This window comes from Ostrinia furnacalis, unplaced genomic scaffold (assembly GCF_004193835.3).
Source record: "Ostrinia furnacalis isolate ACB-3 unplaced genomic scaffold, ASM419383v2 OfSCF0373, whole genome shotgun sequence".
Classification (NCBI taxonomy): Eukaryota; Metazoa; Arthropoda; class Insecta; order Lepidoptera; family Crambidae; genus Ostrinia; species Ostrinia furnacalis.
In genome coordinates, this window is record NW_021130612.1 from 648019 (window position 1) to 664962 (window position 16944).

Here is a 16944-nt window from a genome sequence, read left to right on the forward strand (position 1 = left end):
CCCCTACGCTAAAGGGTTCCATATCCTGAAGTTCCTGTACAAAGAAACCAACTACCACGTATGGAACCCAGCCATCAGCGGGCTCTCCTGGTTGCGAAACAGGTTGAGGTTTTTGCCCGAACAATTGGCAGAGTTTGATGTAAGTGCCCATTAATTAAATAATTTTCACGTCGTGGAGCCAGTTTTTTCAGTCTTGTTGGTTATTTTTCTTTGCTGTTAGATAGCAATTTCGTTTCGGGTCTAATAACTGTTTAACTTTCCCCCGGGACAAACTTGACCTTCACTGGTTGGGTTTTTATTGGCAGTCAAGCTGAAGATCCTGGCTACACAGTAGTTGCAGCGGCGCGGTGGGAAGGAGAGGTGGGAATAGTCCCGTTTGTCAGATAGCATCGTCCATACCTATTGGGCGACTTGGGATGAGTCATGATAGATAATATTAAGCTTTATGTTCTTTCAGTTACAGAGCGTAGTCTAAAACGCAGACTGATATTGATATCCAATAGCTTCTGAAAACCATAATTAGATACTTAGTTCATCCATCACATGAGTTTAAAAAATGATACTTTACTTACAGTCCATCATCCTCGGCTACATGGATCACGTGATATCCGAGCTTGGATTCGAGCCAGCTGAGAACGAAACCCCAACTGTGAGTCTGACTCGCCAGGAGATCCTTCAGTTGGCTTGCAACATCGGCCACCAGAAGTGTGTGGAGGATTCGCAGGAAAAGTTCAACGCTATGAAAGATGAAGTTTGGTAAATGGATTCCTATTGCTTTATTGAAATCTTAAGATTTAAGATATGAGGGATCGTAGCTCACGTCTAAATCACTGAACGATAAAATCTAGTACAATACACGTGGAAAAGCCGCCGGCAAAAGCCAGAAAGTTATTGTATTTTAAAATTTCACGCGTCAGAACTCCATTATACATACTTAACTTAATGTGAGGGCAGAAAAGTCCATTAATTCATTTTTACTTCTCACCAGGATTGACCCGCGTATCCGCCGTCACGTCTACATGACGGGAGTCCGGGAAGGTGGTCGCGAGGAGTTCGACTTTGTTCTCCGCAGACACCAGCAGTCCAACTATGCTAATGACCAGCTCGAGATGCTGAGAGCTCTTGCAGCTACTAGAGACCCACAGCTGTTGACTGAGTAAGTGATAAGCGATTTTCTTCCATTATCACTCAGTAAAACTTCACTGCTATTAATGTCTTTACGCTAACGTCTAAGCTTCACTGGTGAGGCGCTACTTTTTCTGGTTTCTGGAAAAAAGAGGCAGTTAAAAGAGAGTAAGTCCCATAAGTACAAGACCAATCATCTTCCTGGCGATAATAACTAGAACGTAGATTGTAGATTAGAGAAGAGTACAGCTAATGCTTCCACACCAATCATCTTACTGCTGCATTAAGCAGAGCTTATTTTTCACAATAGTAATTTGTGACCGAAATGTTGTGTTTGTTTGCTTGTTATTCACCTCCTCTTTCTTTAAATCCCATTTTATATGCCTTGAAAACCGTTAGTTGTCAGGTAGGTACCTCAATATTTGCGAAGACACTGGAGGTCTGAAACAAATAAATAAAGGATAATGTTAAACAAAATGTATTCTTATTTACAGATACCTAGAACTGACATTGACTTCAACGGTGAGGTCTCACGACAAACTGAACTCGTTCAACTTTGCTCTGACTGGGAACCCGGATAATGTCTACACCGTGCTTGAATTCGTGAAGAACAACATTGATGCTATAAGAGTCGCGTAAGTGAAATATAACAAGCACATCATTGTTGTTATTCCATTTCATACTATGGAACTTGGAGTCCAAAATATATCCTTTTAAATACTGTACTCTTAACTTGTGTAAAATGTCAAATCAGCGGTAATTAATAATATCAGAAATAAGAAATCGTAAGACTACTGACTAAATTGCACTTTTTATTATCCTGATTATAATGGATTTACATGTTGGGGAATTACATTTATCGTTAACAACATTGTAAAAATTATTCATAATAACGATGAACAAGAACTTTTGCTAAATAGCACCTATAAACCTAGTTTTTAATTATTTTTTTCAGAGATGAATAATTTTCTTTGTGAGGACTTTAATTTATGTACGAGTACCTATTTTCAACTTGAATTAGGTATGTTCTTTTTATTTCAGTTACATTGAAGATGCCCCGCCAACACCTGTTAATTCAGCATTGAATAACATTGCTGCGTATCTGGACGAGCCTGGACTAGTGGATGTGAGTTGTCTTTGAATCTGTAAATAAGTTAGTAAATCTGATTATGTTCTGATTTCCCGAAGATTTGCTCTCATAAGAGGGCATATAAGTAGAGAAGAAATAAAGACCCTCTCTGTTAATTCACAGCTTATGAATCAGGACACTTTTCATGTTGAATGTAAAAAAAAAAAATTCTTTTTCTGTACCCTTTGGCCGGCAATACACGGACCGCTTGAAGCAGTCAGGGTCGACAGCTTTAAGCTGCGACTGCACAGTTAACTGCAGAGTTCTATGGACGCACATACACGAACCGCTCGAGCAGTTGCAATTGATTCGGGCGGTCGAAAGCACGGTGAATTTTCATCGTGCGGTCAAGCAGTCGCCAGCCATACACTGACTGCTCGAGCTGTCGACAGCTCTCGCGCAGTTACCTCCGCCCACTTTCTTCATTCCACGGCGCGCGCGCTTGTGATTTGTTGAGCAGTTAATACCAACTGCTTGAGCAGTTATCACTGGCAGCTTCAAGCTGTTGACTCTTTACTACAAGAGTATGTTGATCACTGACTAACTGCTCGAGCTGTCCGTGTATGGCGGGCCTTTGTTTCCACGTTTGCCAATGTCACGTCGGTAAGCATACCCATTGCACGGTACTGATTACCAACATAAAAAAATACTTGCAGTACGAAGAATGGCTTCGCACCACTCAAGTCGGCACCATGCAGTATTCCGGTGCTCTCTCCTCCATCCAATCAGCTCGAGCGAACAATGAATGGGGTGCCAACAACGCTGATATGATCCTGTCAGCTATGAGAGATGGTTCTGCAACGGTTGTAGTGTCGACAGCATTGCTGCTAGCCACTGCAGTTTTAGTTAGACTTGCATGATTGTGAATAATTATAGGGATAAGTGATATTTTTGTAATAAATGCGTTTTTGATAAAAAATTGTGTGCTTTCATAATTATATAAGGGGATAAGATATTATACTAATTTTAGATGCATGTGTTGTGATAATTTTAATGTTATTTACAAAAGTAGTTTATATCCGTTGTCTAGTACACATAGTACAAGCTTTGCTTAGTTTGGGATTAGAGGCGCAGTGTAAAATATCGAAGGATTAGGATATTTAATTTACTCGGATAATCTGAGGCCCCTTACCCACGGCGACTTTTTGTAGCGATTCTGTCGCGCGTTTGCATCGATACAGTCACGCTACTGTAGCGCGTTAGTAGTACGTTGGCATTGCTTCTGTAGTGCGTTGCAAATGCGTTTAATGCGCGTTAGTAGCGATGCTGCATGACAGCATCACTACAAAAAGTCGCCGTGGGCGATGGTCCTGATGATGACTGTACATATCCCGGTGGATGTAAGTTTAATTATTTATATTTCCTTTACTAAATCAGTACTTTCCAGAATTCTATCTTGAAGAGTAAATCCATATCTCTGGGTTCGACCCCTATGGCGATAAAGATTGAGTCATTTTAATATACATTTTAACGGAAAGTGGCAAGGTTCTTCAGCATTTTTATGTTGTCTTTTAGTTTTTTTCTTACCATACTTTGACCATCATTGGTTGGGTCGTCCTTGGAGCTTATCTTGGCTAAACTGAATTTACAGCGATGGGAACGAGAGGTGGGAATAGTCCTGTTTATCATCCCGGCCTCAGTTGGAGGCCTATGTTCAGCAGTGGACGTCCTGTGACTGAAATAATGATGATGATGAAGTTTTCTTCTACCTTAATTTAATTCACAAACAATAATGATGTAAGTAGATGCTCTCTAGTTCCTAATTACCATGGGAGCGATGTCACGTGTCCCAATGATTATCGTGAAAGTAACAAAATAAGTGTGTCATAAATGGATTTATCATATTTATATGTATAGGCTGTTACACCCGTAGACATTCAAATCAATTAATAAATACCTCTATTATTTAATTTTTTTGCTGAAAAAAGCTTGAAGATCATAACAATATTAATTTAAAACTCCACTTTTCATAAATAATGTTTGACATAGTTACAATATCTAACTTAAAATATTCACATATAGAGTGATAGATACAATTTCTTGAGAGATACAAGTAGTTTGACTAAAATAAATAAATAATAAATAAATTTTATTTATACATGTTACACTGCGCCGCTAGCCCCAAACTATGGACAAAAAATGGACGTAGAATTTATTAATATCGTGGGGTAGATCTATAAAAATATAATAATACTGAAATGGATTGTCGTTTTAATCACCCTATGTGCCGATGTAATGAAGTGACCAATAATATTATGACTAAGTTTGATTGATAAAACTGATAAAAAATAAATTACCCAAACTAAACATGCGTCACTACTTAATTAGACTATCCTCTCTAATACATATAGAGAAAAAACCCAAGCGCGATAACACAAGATTATTATAGTAAATTTATTTACTTTACTTTAGGTATGGGAAATACACCAGTAGTCCAGTCCAGACTCTTTCAACTTGAAAATTATAGGTTTGATTCTCAAGTGGGAATTTGGGAATTCATTTTGTTAAGTAGGTATCCTAGTTTATACAGGGTGACTGGAACTTAACCCGCCATAGCTAATAAGCGTATAGAGGAGGTCATTTGCTAATTATTGAACCCTACTTTCTATGAATAAAGTTTTATAGTTTAGGAGATAAATGTCAATTTTTATACTTTTTTAATTTTTTTCCGAAGATCATTGGCAATCCATTATCACCATTAGCTTTTTTTTAAATTGAATTCGAACTTTAATTTTTTATCGTTGTTTGTATTTTTGTTGAACTTTGGCGTCTCGTGGCTAGTTATTCAATCATTATCTGGATCTGAAATTTATTTTATTTAACTAAATGTTTATTCGATATTAGTATCAAATAAAAAAATCGGTTAAAATCATGCGAGAAAAAAATTAAAGCAGTTTTTAGGTAAAATTTCGGAAAAATCTGAAAAAAGTTTAAAAATTGACATATCTCCTAAACTATAGAAAGTAAGGTTCAATAATTAGCAAATGACCTCCTCTATACGCGTATTAGCTATGGCGGGTTCAGTTCCAGTCACCCTGTATAAGGATATTTCAGCTTGAACTGACTGATAGCACAAAAAAGTAATACTTTGTGTCTCAGAGAGCACGTTAAAATTGTTCTGAATAAGTTATGTCAAACCCCTATGGTTACATTTGAATTACAAAGTTACCTTTCATGAAGTTTAACGAAAGCTTATACTTTTGGATATCGCAATTATAATATTAAACATAGCAATTAATTACCTCTATTTGGGATTAATGAATTAATCCTTATCATTTTAAGTAATCCTATTTCCCAATCTGTTTTTCAAAATGTCACAATTCGACGGAATTTTCTTTTCGAAATTATCTGCATATTTTTATCACATATCAGCTTCTTATCGACACAATACCTTATCAGAATTATCGTAGGTAGGTATATCATATGTCTTATCACGAATATAATCCATTTAACAGCTACAATAATTATAAGTAAAATATCCGTGAAACGACGAATATAATTTTATGATATCGGATTTTGGAGCCATTTTACATGTAATCGAAGGACGGGTAAGTGTTACACTTCTAAGTTTTTATTCCAATTTCTTATGATGCTGATTTAATTGATAAGGTGCTAATGATATAAATTCATTCTTAATCGTGTTCAAGTTAAGTTCTAAATCATCCACAACGAAGAAACTCTTTGGCTGCATCTTTTCTGATGGAAATTGATGATCATGATTTAAATGTGTTTGCTAGATTTTCTTGTCTTGTAGATTGTAACAACTGAGATCATACTTAGGTAACTTACCGTGCTATACCCTGTAGTACCTACTTTTATTTCGAAACTAAAAACCACGCGATATTAAAAGATAAATAATTACGAAAACTTCGAACAACACGTGTATGTTTATTAATACTCTATTAATTAATGTTTACATAGTAATTTATACGTTAATTCGCATAACGTTATGATTTCCATAATGTCAAAAGAATTTACAAGTATTTGTTGTGAACACAAAAGCTTTAATGATAAGAATAGAAACCAAATTATGCATTATTGTGTTCATATCAATGCATATCGCAAAATGTATTCCAAAGATTTTCCATTGATAGCGATATTTAAAACTTATTGATTCTCATGCAACTGGGTAAATAATAAGAGTATAAAAGAAAGAAATATACACCTAATAAAAGCTTGTTCGTAAATATCGTATTAGAAGAATGTCGTAGAAAATGTGTGTTGTATTGAATTTGTGGGTAAATTATTGCACTGTCATAAGTCGTTAATGACGTAATCATTTCGTCATCAAAGGAGCCATGTAAGATGCATGATAAGGTAAAAATCGATAAGCCAAAATTTCATAAAATGCTATGACGTACCTATGTACCTATCTCAAGGTTGATTGGTAGATAATGTCATAACTATTTTAAGTCCATTAATTTCTTTGTTAGTACTATAAAGTTTACTTAAATAGCTACCTTAAATTGCGCAACGGATTTGAATGCAGTTTTCACTAATAGAGTGAGAGTGATTCAAGAGGAAGATTTTTAGCGAAGCCGGGGCGGGTTGCTAGAGTATGACATTTCTCACAATGTTACAAAACTTGATTACATAAATAAATATTTAGAAACATTACCTTATCATTAACTTCATTGTTCCAGTACCATGTCCTTCTTGACAAAGCTGGTCTTAGTACCGGCACTCCTCGCCCTCGTCAGCGCGGAGTTCCCATTCGAGCTGGAGGTAGACCTTGACTTCGACCCTGCCGTGGCCAGGAATGATGATCCGGCTTCTTACCGTCTCCCAGAAGACCTGGACCCCATCCACTGCAACATCGAAGTGACTCCGTACTTCGAAACGGCACCAGAAGGCAAAGAGCCGTTCACGTTCGATGGCGAAACTACACTTTACATTAGAGTAAGTAAATATTTTTGTATAATGTGGATATAGCCGAAAGCTTCAATTAAGCTTAATGTATAGTTTTTTAACAAAAAAATAAAATAAAAAAAACACGTAATTTAAATACCGGGGATTTTGCAACAAATAAGGTGGATACCCTAGCTAGCGACTCTACTTGATATGACAACTAAGTTAATAAATTGATAACCGGTACAAGTGACTTCTGATTAAAATTACAAAGATGCATAGTTTGTCAGATAAAGTCTTGCAAATACCATTTTTGGTTACCCAAACAGAAAATATGGACATGAAGTAAGGACTTTTCGTCACTGAAATCGTATGGCTTTCAACATTTGAATCGTTCGTTCGTTCGTTTCAGCCGAAAGACGTCCACTGCTGGATAAAGGCCTCCACCAAGGATTTCCACAAAGACCGGTCCTACGCCGCTTGCATCTAGGCATCTCCCACGACCTTCACCAGATCGTCGGTCCACCTAGTGGGAGGCCTGCCCACGCTACGTCTTCCGGCTCGCATTTGAATGTTATGCGATTAACTCAGCGTATGCGCTATATTTTATTTCCATTTTCGATATTAATTCTAATGTAACTTCCAGGTTTTATCAGAAGGACTAACTGCTATGATATTACAAGACAACGTGAAAGACATTGTCAACGTAACCCTCGTCACGGAAAATTTCGATATTGTACCTTTGAATGACTCCACTCCATTCGACCGTATCCGTCAGTACTTCTTCTTAAGAATCAACTTGGCAGATGGCGTGACCTTGGCCAATGGCCAAGTTTATTTGTTAAATATACACTATATTGGAAACATAAACGAGACGCCTCTTACAAGAGGAATGTTCAGGGGAAACTACAAAGATAGCAGTGGAAAGGTTCAGTGAGTATTAAGCTAAATTATTTTCATCAATACAGTTTGCGAGGCGTAAGCTCAGCTTAGCATTTGTGTGAGTGATCACGAAAGAAAGACAAAAAACTTTTAAAAAAATTCAAAAATGTTTGTATGGAAAAAAATCATACAAGAACAAAATACTAAGAATTAAACACACAACAAGTCACGCTGCTACCAGTACCTACAAGAAGTGAAGTGTGACAGATTTACGGCGGACTTGCGCCTCAGACCGATTGCCAAAAAGCGGTAAAAACTGTCAACGTGCACTCACCCAAATGTAAATCTCGCCACGCAAACTGTACCTATTTAAAGTAAATTTTCGCCAAATTTATTAAAAAGCAATACCAGAAATATTTGATTAGATAACAAAGCAGTAAGTTTAATTTCTGGTTATATTCTTTCAGCTGGTATGCAGGAACACATCTTCAGCCGACCCATGGAAGACAACTCTTCCCAAGTTTCGATGAGCCAGGCTTCAAGTCTACATACAACATTACAGTTAACAGACCAGCTAATTTCACACAAACTTATTCCAACATGGACATAGCGGAGACTATTCCGTAAGTGGCCGTACTAAAATAAATTTTAAAACATTTAAAATACCTACCGTAAGCGAATATTGCGATTATCTTTGTTAATTCGCCTATTTTTTACGCTTTTACCACAATTGAACTAATTTTGGAATTGAGAGAGCTCACGTTAGGCACTTTTTTCGTAATGGGTAAAATTGTTTATAACAGTTTGCAAAACCTCATAAGTTAAACGATTAAACATATTAATAGCCATGATTTTCATAAAACGCAACGCATGCGATTTAATGACTGTGAATCCCAACTAATATTATAAATGCGAAAGTAACTCTGTCTGTCTGTCTGTCTGTTACGCTTTCCCGCTTAAACCTCGCAACCGATTTTGATGAAATTTGGCATAGAGATAGTTTGAGTCCCGGGAAAGAACATAGGATAGTTTTTATCCCGGTTTTTGAAACAGGGACGCGCGCGATAAAGTTTTTCTGTGACAGACAAAATTCCACGCGGGCGAAGCCGCGGGCGGAAAGCTAGTGATAGATAAACCAAAACTCACGCAGGAGGTAATCTGTCGACAGTTGTTAATTTTTTAAAATCTATTATTACAGCATGGGAGATCTCGTCAAAGAAGTCTTCCACACAACTCCTAGAATGTCTGCTTATCTGATCTCGATCCTGGTCAGCGAAGACTTCAAAGTCATCGCTCAGAACAACGACGCTGATAGACCTTACCGCATCATTGCTAGACCCAATGCTCCTAATCAAGGAGAATACGCTTTGAAAGTAGGCCCTCCACTAACAAAATGGTTTGAAGACTACTTTAGTATTCCCTACTATACCATGGGCCCAGGTATGAAGAATGATCAGATAGCTTCACCTGATTGGGCTTCAGGAGCTACTGAGAATTGGGGCTTAGTTTCTTACAGGTAATAAAAAAGTTTAGAATTTATTCGCGCTCTTGAAAACTAATGGCTAACTAACATTAACTCATAATTGTATGATTCTTGTAATCCAATATTTGATTGTCAAGTGATATGTTGAGATGTTCAAATTGTACTTCGTCGATCTTCAGATGTTTCTATTTTTTTATATCCGTTGTCTAGTGCCCATAGTACAAGCTTTGCTTAGTTTGGGACTAGAAGCGCAGTGTAAAATGTCTAAGGATATTTATTTGTATGTGTATTTTGCATTTGTATTTTCATGTGTTTTTTTTGTTTTATTTAGGGAGCTTCGTTTACTCTATGAAGAGGGAGAGACCAACGCTTTGGACAAAATGAACATCGGCACTATAACAGCCCACGAACTGGCACACAAGTGGTTTGGCAACCTCATCACTGCGAGATGGTGGGACAACGTATGGATCAACGAGGGTTTCGCCAGCTACTTCGAATATTTCGGAATGCATGGAGTAAGATTGTATAATAAGAATCTATAATTTTTTAAGATAGGCCCACCAATTTATCACATCAACGCTAGATCACTTTGAGCCATGAAGGTAGAATCTACCCACCCGGTTTCTGAATCAATAGGTTTTAAAGTTGATTGCAGTATTTGATTATGGATTTTATTTGATTGTGTGGTCCCTTGCCTTATATCCTTTATACCCTTTTTTGTACAGGTTTACCCAGAGCTGGAGCTTGAGTCGCAATTCAACATCATGTACGTGCAAAGCGCTCTGTCCGCTGATTCGTCCGCCGCCACTAGGGCTCTTCGACATACAGTCAACAGCCCTACCGAGGTCACGGGACACTTCTCCGGCATCAGTTACTCTAAAGGCGCTACCCTACTTCTCATGCTGAAGCACTTCCTTTCTGAAGATACATTCAAGAAGGCCTTGAACCGCTTCTTGGTTGACAGGTTAGAAGTTTGTTACTATCCTACTATCCGTCTCGAATCTTAGTTTAATTCTGAAACTGAGTAAATTTTTAGATCTGAGGTAAGTTTCTGCTACTGCTCGCGATATTACTAAGAAAAAAGAAGCTTTGACAAAAAAGGGTCGCTATAAGACATACTTAAGTTTGAGATAAACTATATTCATTAAACGCTCTGTCTCGTAAAATTAAAGGTCCTACGAGCACGCTTTCCCTGAAGACCTCTACGTAGCATTCAAAAACGCCACCACCGAAGATGGAACTCAGCTGTACAGTGCTGACATCGAAGAATTCCTAAAATACTGGGTCGACGAGCCGGGGTACCCTGTGCTAGATGTCACTGTCAACACGGATACTGGGCTGGTTCAACTTTCTCAGGTAATTTACATTAGGACATAACTGCTCGCATGAGGTCAGGTGGTACCTGTGACTACCGTGCAATGGTGGCTGATAATACAAACAAACTTTGACTGGAGTTATGAAGCTAGCGGGGGCGTGTGGAACATTGCATCGGGCCGCGGCAAGCTCTACAATTTTTGATGCGAAACTGCTGAGTGTTAATAACGGAAATCAAGTTATAAACCCTATTCAGCAAAAAATATAGTCTGAATAATTTTTATCATAATTTACAGGAGCGTTTCTTCATCAGTGCAACGGCCACTCAAACACAGCAAGTGTGGCCACTACCTCTGACGTACACAACTGGGAAGAACCCCGATTGGAATGCATTGACACCTACCACAGTCATGTTGGGAAAATCTGACGAGATCCAAATTGACGCTGGAGACGCGTGGGTTATTTTCAATGTACAGCAAAAAGGTAACGGTCAATAATTTTATTGTGCCCTAACAAGTTGTCAGTTTGGCTTGCTGATAAACTCCTCGAAAACAAATTTGCTGTCCTTGCTTTTGGCCTTAGTTAAACGCGTATCAATATCAATCAAAGGACATGCTATAGGTGCCTCCCTTATCTATTCTCCATTCTAAATAACACTTTGATCCTGATGATTATCAAATTGAAAATTTTATCAAAATAATTACATACTAAATATTTCTATATTACTTTTGTGTTTTCAGGCATGTACAGGGTAAACTATGACGAAAATAACTGGAAACGGATAGCTAATGCCCTCAAAGCAGATATCAACAACATTCACTTCTTGAACAGAGCACAGGTTAGTTGTTATAGGTATTTATTTTTGCATAGAACGTAACCTCTTCCTAACCCATCAGGCCTGTAGATTCTGTGTCTGTAGGCCAAATGCTTTATAATTTGCCTGTGGTAAAGATGTTTGCAATGGAGACTAAATAAACTGATGATGCTGATAAAATGAAGATTGAGGGGGTATTTTCAATCTGCATGTCTTTTTATACCTACCTACTACTGAGTAGGTATTGTTTAAAGTATAATAATAAATCATCATCATCAATTCAGCCACAGGACATGCACTGCCTCCATAGGCCTATGATTTCCATTTTGACCCGTTGTGTAGGTAGCGGCCTGCATCCAGCGCATTCCAACTATCTTATTATGGTATAATTTTGGGGGTATCTCAGTCATAGGACGTCCACTGCTGAACATAGGTCTCCCCCAATGCTTTCCATGCTTCCCGGTTGGTAGCGGCCTGCGTCCAGTTGGTAGTGGAAGTTCTATGGCTGAGATGATGATGATGATGATTGGGGGTATTTTATTTTATATGCTTCTATTTCTAAAATTTCAGATAGTCGACGATGTGTTTGCTTTGATGCGCTCCCAGCGCATGACTTTCGAGAAAGGCTTCGAAGTGCTCGATTTTCTGAGGGACGACACGAGCTACTACTCCTGGTATCCAGCCACTTCCGGCTTGAACTGGATCCGGAACAGATTTTTGCACCTGCCGAGTGTTTTGGCTGAGTATGATGTAAGTTTGCTAAAGCTGCTGTTGCGCTTGCACACTCACTGCTGCCGCCCGTCGCACAGTCGCGACAGCAATATAATTACGCGCGAGCGATAAGGATAGGTAGCTTGGGGTCATTGGACGAAATTCTACGTGCTCAGCGACCGGACTATAGTGCCAAATCTCTCGTGAGTTGATAAATAATGTACCTAATGTTACCTAGCAATGATAATTGCGTATAATTTGTACACCCCTTTTTAGCCGAAATTGTATTTAAGATCAATTCAATTTAGGAGCTTTAATCTTGAGATCCGTGGAAAATGGTATTCATAACCAGCAGTACCTTCTTTACTTATATGTATTTTAACATATATTTACCTCAAAGTATGTATTTTCAGGCAGTTCTCTTCGAGTTCTTACAAGCTGTGATCGAGGACTTAGGGTACGATGTGGTGGAGGACGAGCCTCTCACCAGGACCTTGAATAGACTATTCGTTCTGTCTTTCGCTTGCAACATCGGCCACTCTGGCTGTGTACAAGATGCTCTTCAGAAGTTCACCGCTTTAAGGACTTCGCAGACTCCGTGAGTATACTGTTTTCATGTATGAAATCCTATAATTCTTCCTCAACAAGATCTGTCTTGTGAACAAATCCTGTAAATCGCGTGAAGGATAGGAAGTAAAAAACACTGAGTTTAAACTAGCTTACAACCTGTTTCTTATACTCTCATTAGTTGAATGTGAGTGAGGAGGAGGCCATTGTTAATATAGAAGAGTGTGCCAAATTTCCGATGTCGGGATACAAATAAATCATAATCTAATTTTGATAAAATAAGCCAATTTGCTTGACGTAGCGTGTTCACTAGACGTATCGTCGGCGATAACCAACAAAGAGCAATCGGTGTAATGGCTTTATAACAAGCTAAAGGAAATTAAACGGGTTCTATCTCTCTAAAGATACACATTCATGTGTAATTGTACAATTCATGTGATCTTAAATGAAACAATGGAAAATGATATCAGGGTTGTAATGACTGCGGGTTCGAATCCCAACGGAGGCAAATCTGTAATTTAAGTAGATATAGTGACTGTATGTGCCTAATTGTTTGTATTATTAAATTAATCTGTTAAAGTAACAACTAAAGTTGAAAGAGGACAATAGATGCAATTTTCGAAAACCATACCTACTCAAAAGTTTGCGGGTTTTTATGTTTACTTTTAGACTGGCCTGTTGGCAACCGTCTATGACTTTTATAGAATTACACCCTTACTAATAAAACTTACACGCTCGTTGAACAGTGTTTTAAAGTGACGTTTAGTATGGAAATGTCATTTTAAAACAGTGTTCAACAACTGTGTAATTTTTATTAGTAAGGGGGTTAGTATCTAAGGAAAAATCTTCTTTTTTATCTCTCTCTCTTATTCAAACTTTATCACTTTTATAGTATTAGTAGCAAAGGAAAAAGCTTATTTATTCTCTCTCTCTCTCTCTCTCACTTTCTTATCAAGCTTTGTCTTTTCTCCAGAGTAAACCCTAACCTGCGCCGTCACGTGTTCTGCGTTGGACTGCGCGAAGGCACCTACGATGACTGGAACTGGCTGTACAACAGGCGATTGGATTCCAACAACCAGGGAGATGAGGTGGCTATGCTCCGAGCACTGGGCTGCAGCTCCGACGAGCAAGCTGTGAAAGAGTGAGTTCCATTTCATTTTTTTTTATAACCATCAGCCAGTCAACGGCGTACATTATAATCGTCATTTCAGCCGTAAGACGTCCACTGCTGAACATAGGCCTCCCTCCATAAAGAGAGTAGCGGAGTGCATCTAGTGCCTTCCTTTATGAGGTCGTCGGTCCACCTTGTGGGTGGACGTCCTACGCTGCGCTTTTCCACTCCAGAACCTTGCTGCCCCATCAGCCGTCAATCGTACATGATCCACAATGAAAAATGTAACTTTCTTATTAGATTAATGCCCGTTTTTACCATCAATCCCTAATTTTTAAGTGACCCAAAATACATATGACAACAAAATGCTTGTTATGTGTCATCATAGGGGTCACTTAAAAATTAGGGATTGATGCTGAAAATGGGCATAAGAGTTTTAAAGACAGATGGTATCTGTGGGTGGCAGTGCCGATTACCAATTTTTATAATACTTAGTTGTAGTACGTGACTTGGCTGAAAACGTTTTATTATTTATTTATTTAAACAATTTACGCTATGACTGTTCTTGCATATGTCATTGCAAATTGAAATTGAATATTAATAACCTTTAAGCAACATAAGTCGATTGGGCTTAAAATACGATAAGTTACCTATTGAAATGATTACAAAGTGATCTTGAGAATGAATGATGAGTTCAATAAGCTTACGTAAGTGCTTCTTCAAATAAACATTATTATCAGTATTAAATTGCAATTAATCGTGCAAAATCTCTTTAATACTATTGAATGAATGCGTTATAAAATTGTCTTTGTATCGACCTTAATATCTGTAATCTAGCAAAATATAGGAAGGGTAGGACTTTGAGGCATAAAGTGAAAAAATTGGCAATAACTATTACTTTTTCAGAGATAGATGATCAACTAAGATTTTACCAGCGATTTCGCTAAGTTAAAAAATTATATTTAAACAAGTAGTCTAGGCAATTAAATTAAAGAAATAGTAAACTTTCACTGACATTATTATTTGAAATGTATTTGTTAACTTGACAAAGTAAATTATGCCATTGTACAAAACATCTAAAAGCTGTGATTTTTTTTCCATAGATATTTGGAGATGATATTGAGTGATGACGTCAAAGCGCAAGACACAGTGAACGCATTCACTTTCCTCTTCATGGGTGACAAGGGCAACGCGAAGATAGCTCTGCAGTTCCTGAAGGAAAGAACAGAGGAGATCAGAAAAGCGTAAGTATACGAGTGATCACAAAACTTTGAACTCCCTTTCGTTCGTTCGTTTGTTTCAGCCAAAAATGATGTTCATGTTGGATAAAGGCTTCCAGAAGAATTTCTTCCAGAAGAGTCCTGCGCAGTTCGCATTCAGATGTTCTAGCAACCGAAACCAAAACTTTAAAACCCTCCTATTTTTATTTATCTGATTAATTTTGTGGAGAAATCAATGACAGGTTAACTTTCCTCTAAGACAAAGTTGTTCTCGTAAGCTCAGCCATCACAGTCATATTCTGTAACAATGGTAATTTTGACATTTGTATTATGTAAAATAAGACATTTTCGAGACATTATTTTGTACATGTTGAACGACTATAAGGTAACTAGGTAATTAATGAAGATCCTTTGTTTCAGTGTCGTTTTACCAGCATGGTTTCAAAACGTGCTGAGCGGCATCGCTGGTTATTTGGAGGAAGAAGGATTAGAAGACGTAAGTATAATATTAAAAAAACAGAGTGTTCACATTTCTTATACATTAATTAGCTAATCATCATCATCGTCAGCAGGCCTTTACAGGCTACTGCTGGACTATGAGCCTCCACTATAGTGGAGGGTTTTGCCATAATCCCCACGCTTGGCAGGCGGGTTGGAGATCGCAGTTTAAAAGATTGATGTTTGTCAGAGAGCGCTGCTGCCTGTTCTCTGTTTGATGTGTAGTCCCTAAGTCGCCTCTTACGGCACCTGTGGGAAGAGTAGGGGTTGGTGACAAATGTATTCTACTCTGCAGTCACCACACGGCTTATTAGCTAACGCTGATAATGATCATTAAATTTAGTAAAAATCTGGAGTTATGATTTCCCCGAGGAGCTTCTTATTTTTCATCCAGCCACTGCCAGATATTTTATTCCTGAAATCATAATGAAGACTGACAGAGAAGACTTTCACAGATGGAGCAATGGCTGAACAGCAACCAGGAGTCGGTTCCGGAGTTCAATGTGGGTCTGTCCGCCATCGCCTCTGCCAGATCCAGCATGAAGTGGGGTGATGACAACGCGGACGCTGTTCTGAAAGCAATGGGCCGTGGTTCGGGTCACGTCATCGTACCGACTCTCAGTTTACTCTTTACGACTTTGATAGCATTGATGCTGAGATAGATACAAAGATTATAAAATGTACTCTGATTTTATGTCTGATTTTCTATTCGAGTCATTTGACTTCTTCTAGGTACATACTATTGTTGTTGATCAATATGGTCTACTTTTTATTTGTGCAATGGTTTTAGATTAAAATCAGAGTTACATTTAAATATAAGTTCCTTGAATGGGTATTCTTTGTGCTTCCAAATGCTTTAATGACTGTACATAATGATTTTTATATTACTTATTATAAAACACAATGAAGAAGCAATAGTCGTAACGATGTGCCTTATTTATATTTAAATTAAGAATAAATAAAGTTTTTTTTACAAAACAATAATGTTTTTATTTTTTGCCTCATAGCAACATACGAGTAGCTCCATAAGTAGTAATGTAACATAAAAATATTACACAGAAGGTACAGTACATACACCAAACACCAAAGCAAAGTTAGAGCAAAGACCATAGAGATATTCTAATATTATTTAAAAAAAACTAAAACTTTACTCTTACCTAACTCTGTCTTACACAAATATAAATAAACAATTGTTTTTATAATATTAAAGATTATGAAACTTCATGAATTTCATTTGAAGAA

At 37.7% G+C, this 16944-nt stretch overlaps 2 protein-coding genes across 3 annotated transcripts in view; both read left to right on the forward strand.

Moving 5' to 3' along the window:
• The window catches only part of LOC114361386 (uncharacterized), a 36059-nt gene extending 32655 nt beyond the window's left edge, over positions 1-3404 (forward strand). The window contains exons 42-47 of the mRNA XM_028316377.1: positions 5-139; positions 575-756; positions 989-1156; positions 1620-1760; positions 2167-2251; positions 2911-3404. Coding sequence (XP_028172178.1) covers positions 5-139; positions 575-756; positions 989-1156; positions 1620-1760; positions 2167-2251; positions 2911-3114 — 915 coding nt within the window. The 3' untranslated portion in view covers positions 3115-3404. The remainder of the gene's footprint in view (positions 1-4; positions 140-574; positions 757-988; positions 1157-1619; positions 1761-2166; positions 2252-2910) is intronic.
• Positions 3405-5697: 2293 nt separating this feature from the next.
• LOC114361548 (membrane alanyl aminopeptidase) lies at positions 5698-16646 on the forward strand. 2 transcript variants are annotated; one of them, XM_028316629.1, is made up of 16 exons: positions 5698-5802; positions 6898-7153; positions 7749-8035; positions 8452-8607; positions 9183-9500; positions 9799-9982; positions 10193-10431; positions 10640-10823; positions 11078-11264; positions 11522-11619; positions 12166-12345; positions 12720-12904; positions 13847-14014; positions 15088-15228; positions 15625-15700; positions 16158-16646. In XM_028316629.1, exons 2-16 carry the CDS (start codon positions 6902-6904, stop codon positions 16362-16364), a joined length of 2862 nt encoding a protein of 953 aa, XP_028172430.1. In that variant the 5' UTR covers positions 5698-5802; positions 6898-6901; the 3' UTR covers positions 16365-16646. The 2 variants fall into 2 exon arrangements, with proteins under 2 accessions (XP_028172430.1, XP_028172421.1); XM_028316620.1 differs by lacking the exon at positions 5698-5802 and adding an exon at positions 6549-6571.
• The last annotated feature ends 298 nt before the right edge of the window (positions 16647-16944 follow it).

Bases quoted from the DNA above. Each gene is read 5' to 3' on its own strand.
- LOC114361548 (XM_028316620.1), top strand. The intron at 12,346-12,719 runs GTAAGTTTGCTA...ATGTATTTTCAG, and splicing joins GTGTTTTGGCTGAGTATGAT to GCAGTTCTCTTCGAGTTCTT. The intron at 14,015-15,087 runs GTGAGTTCCATT...TTTTTTCCATAG, and splicing joins GACGAGCAAGCTGTGAAAGA to ATATTTGGAGATGATATTGA.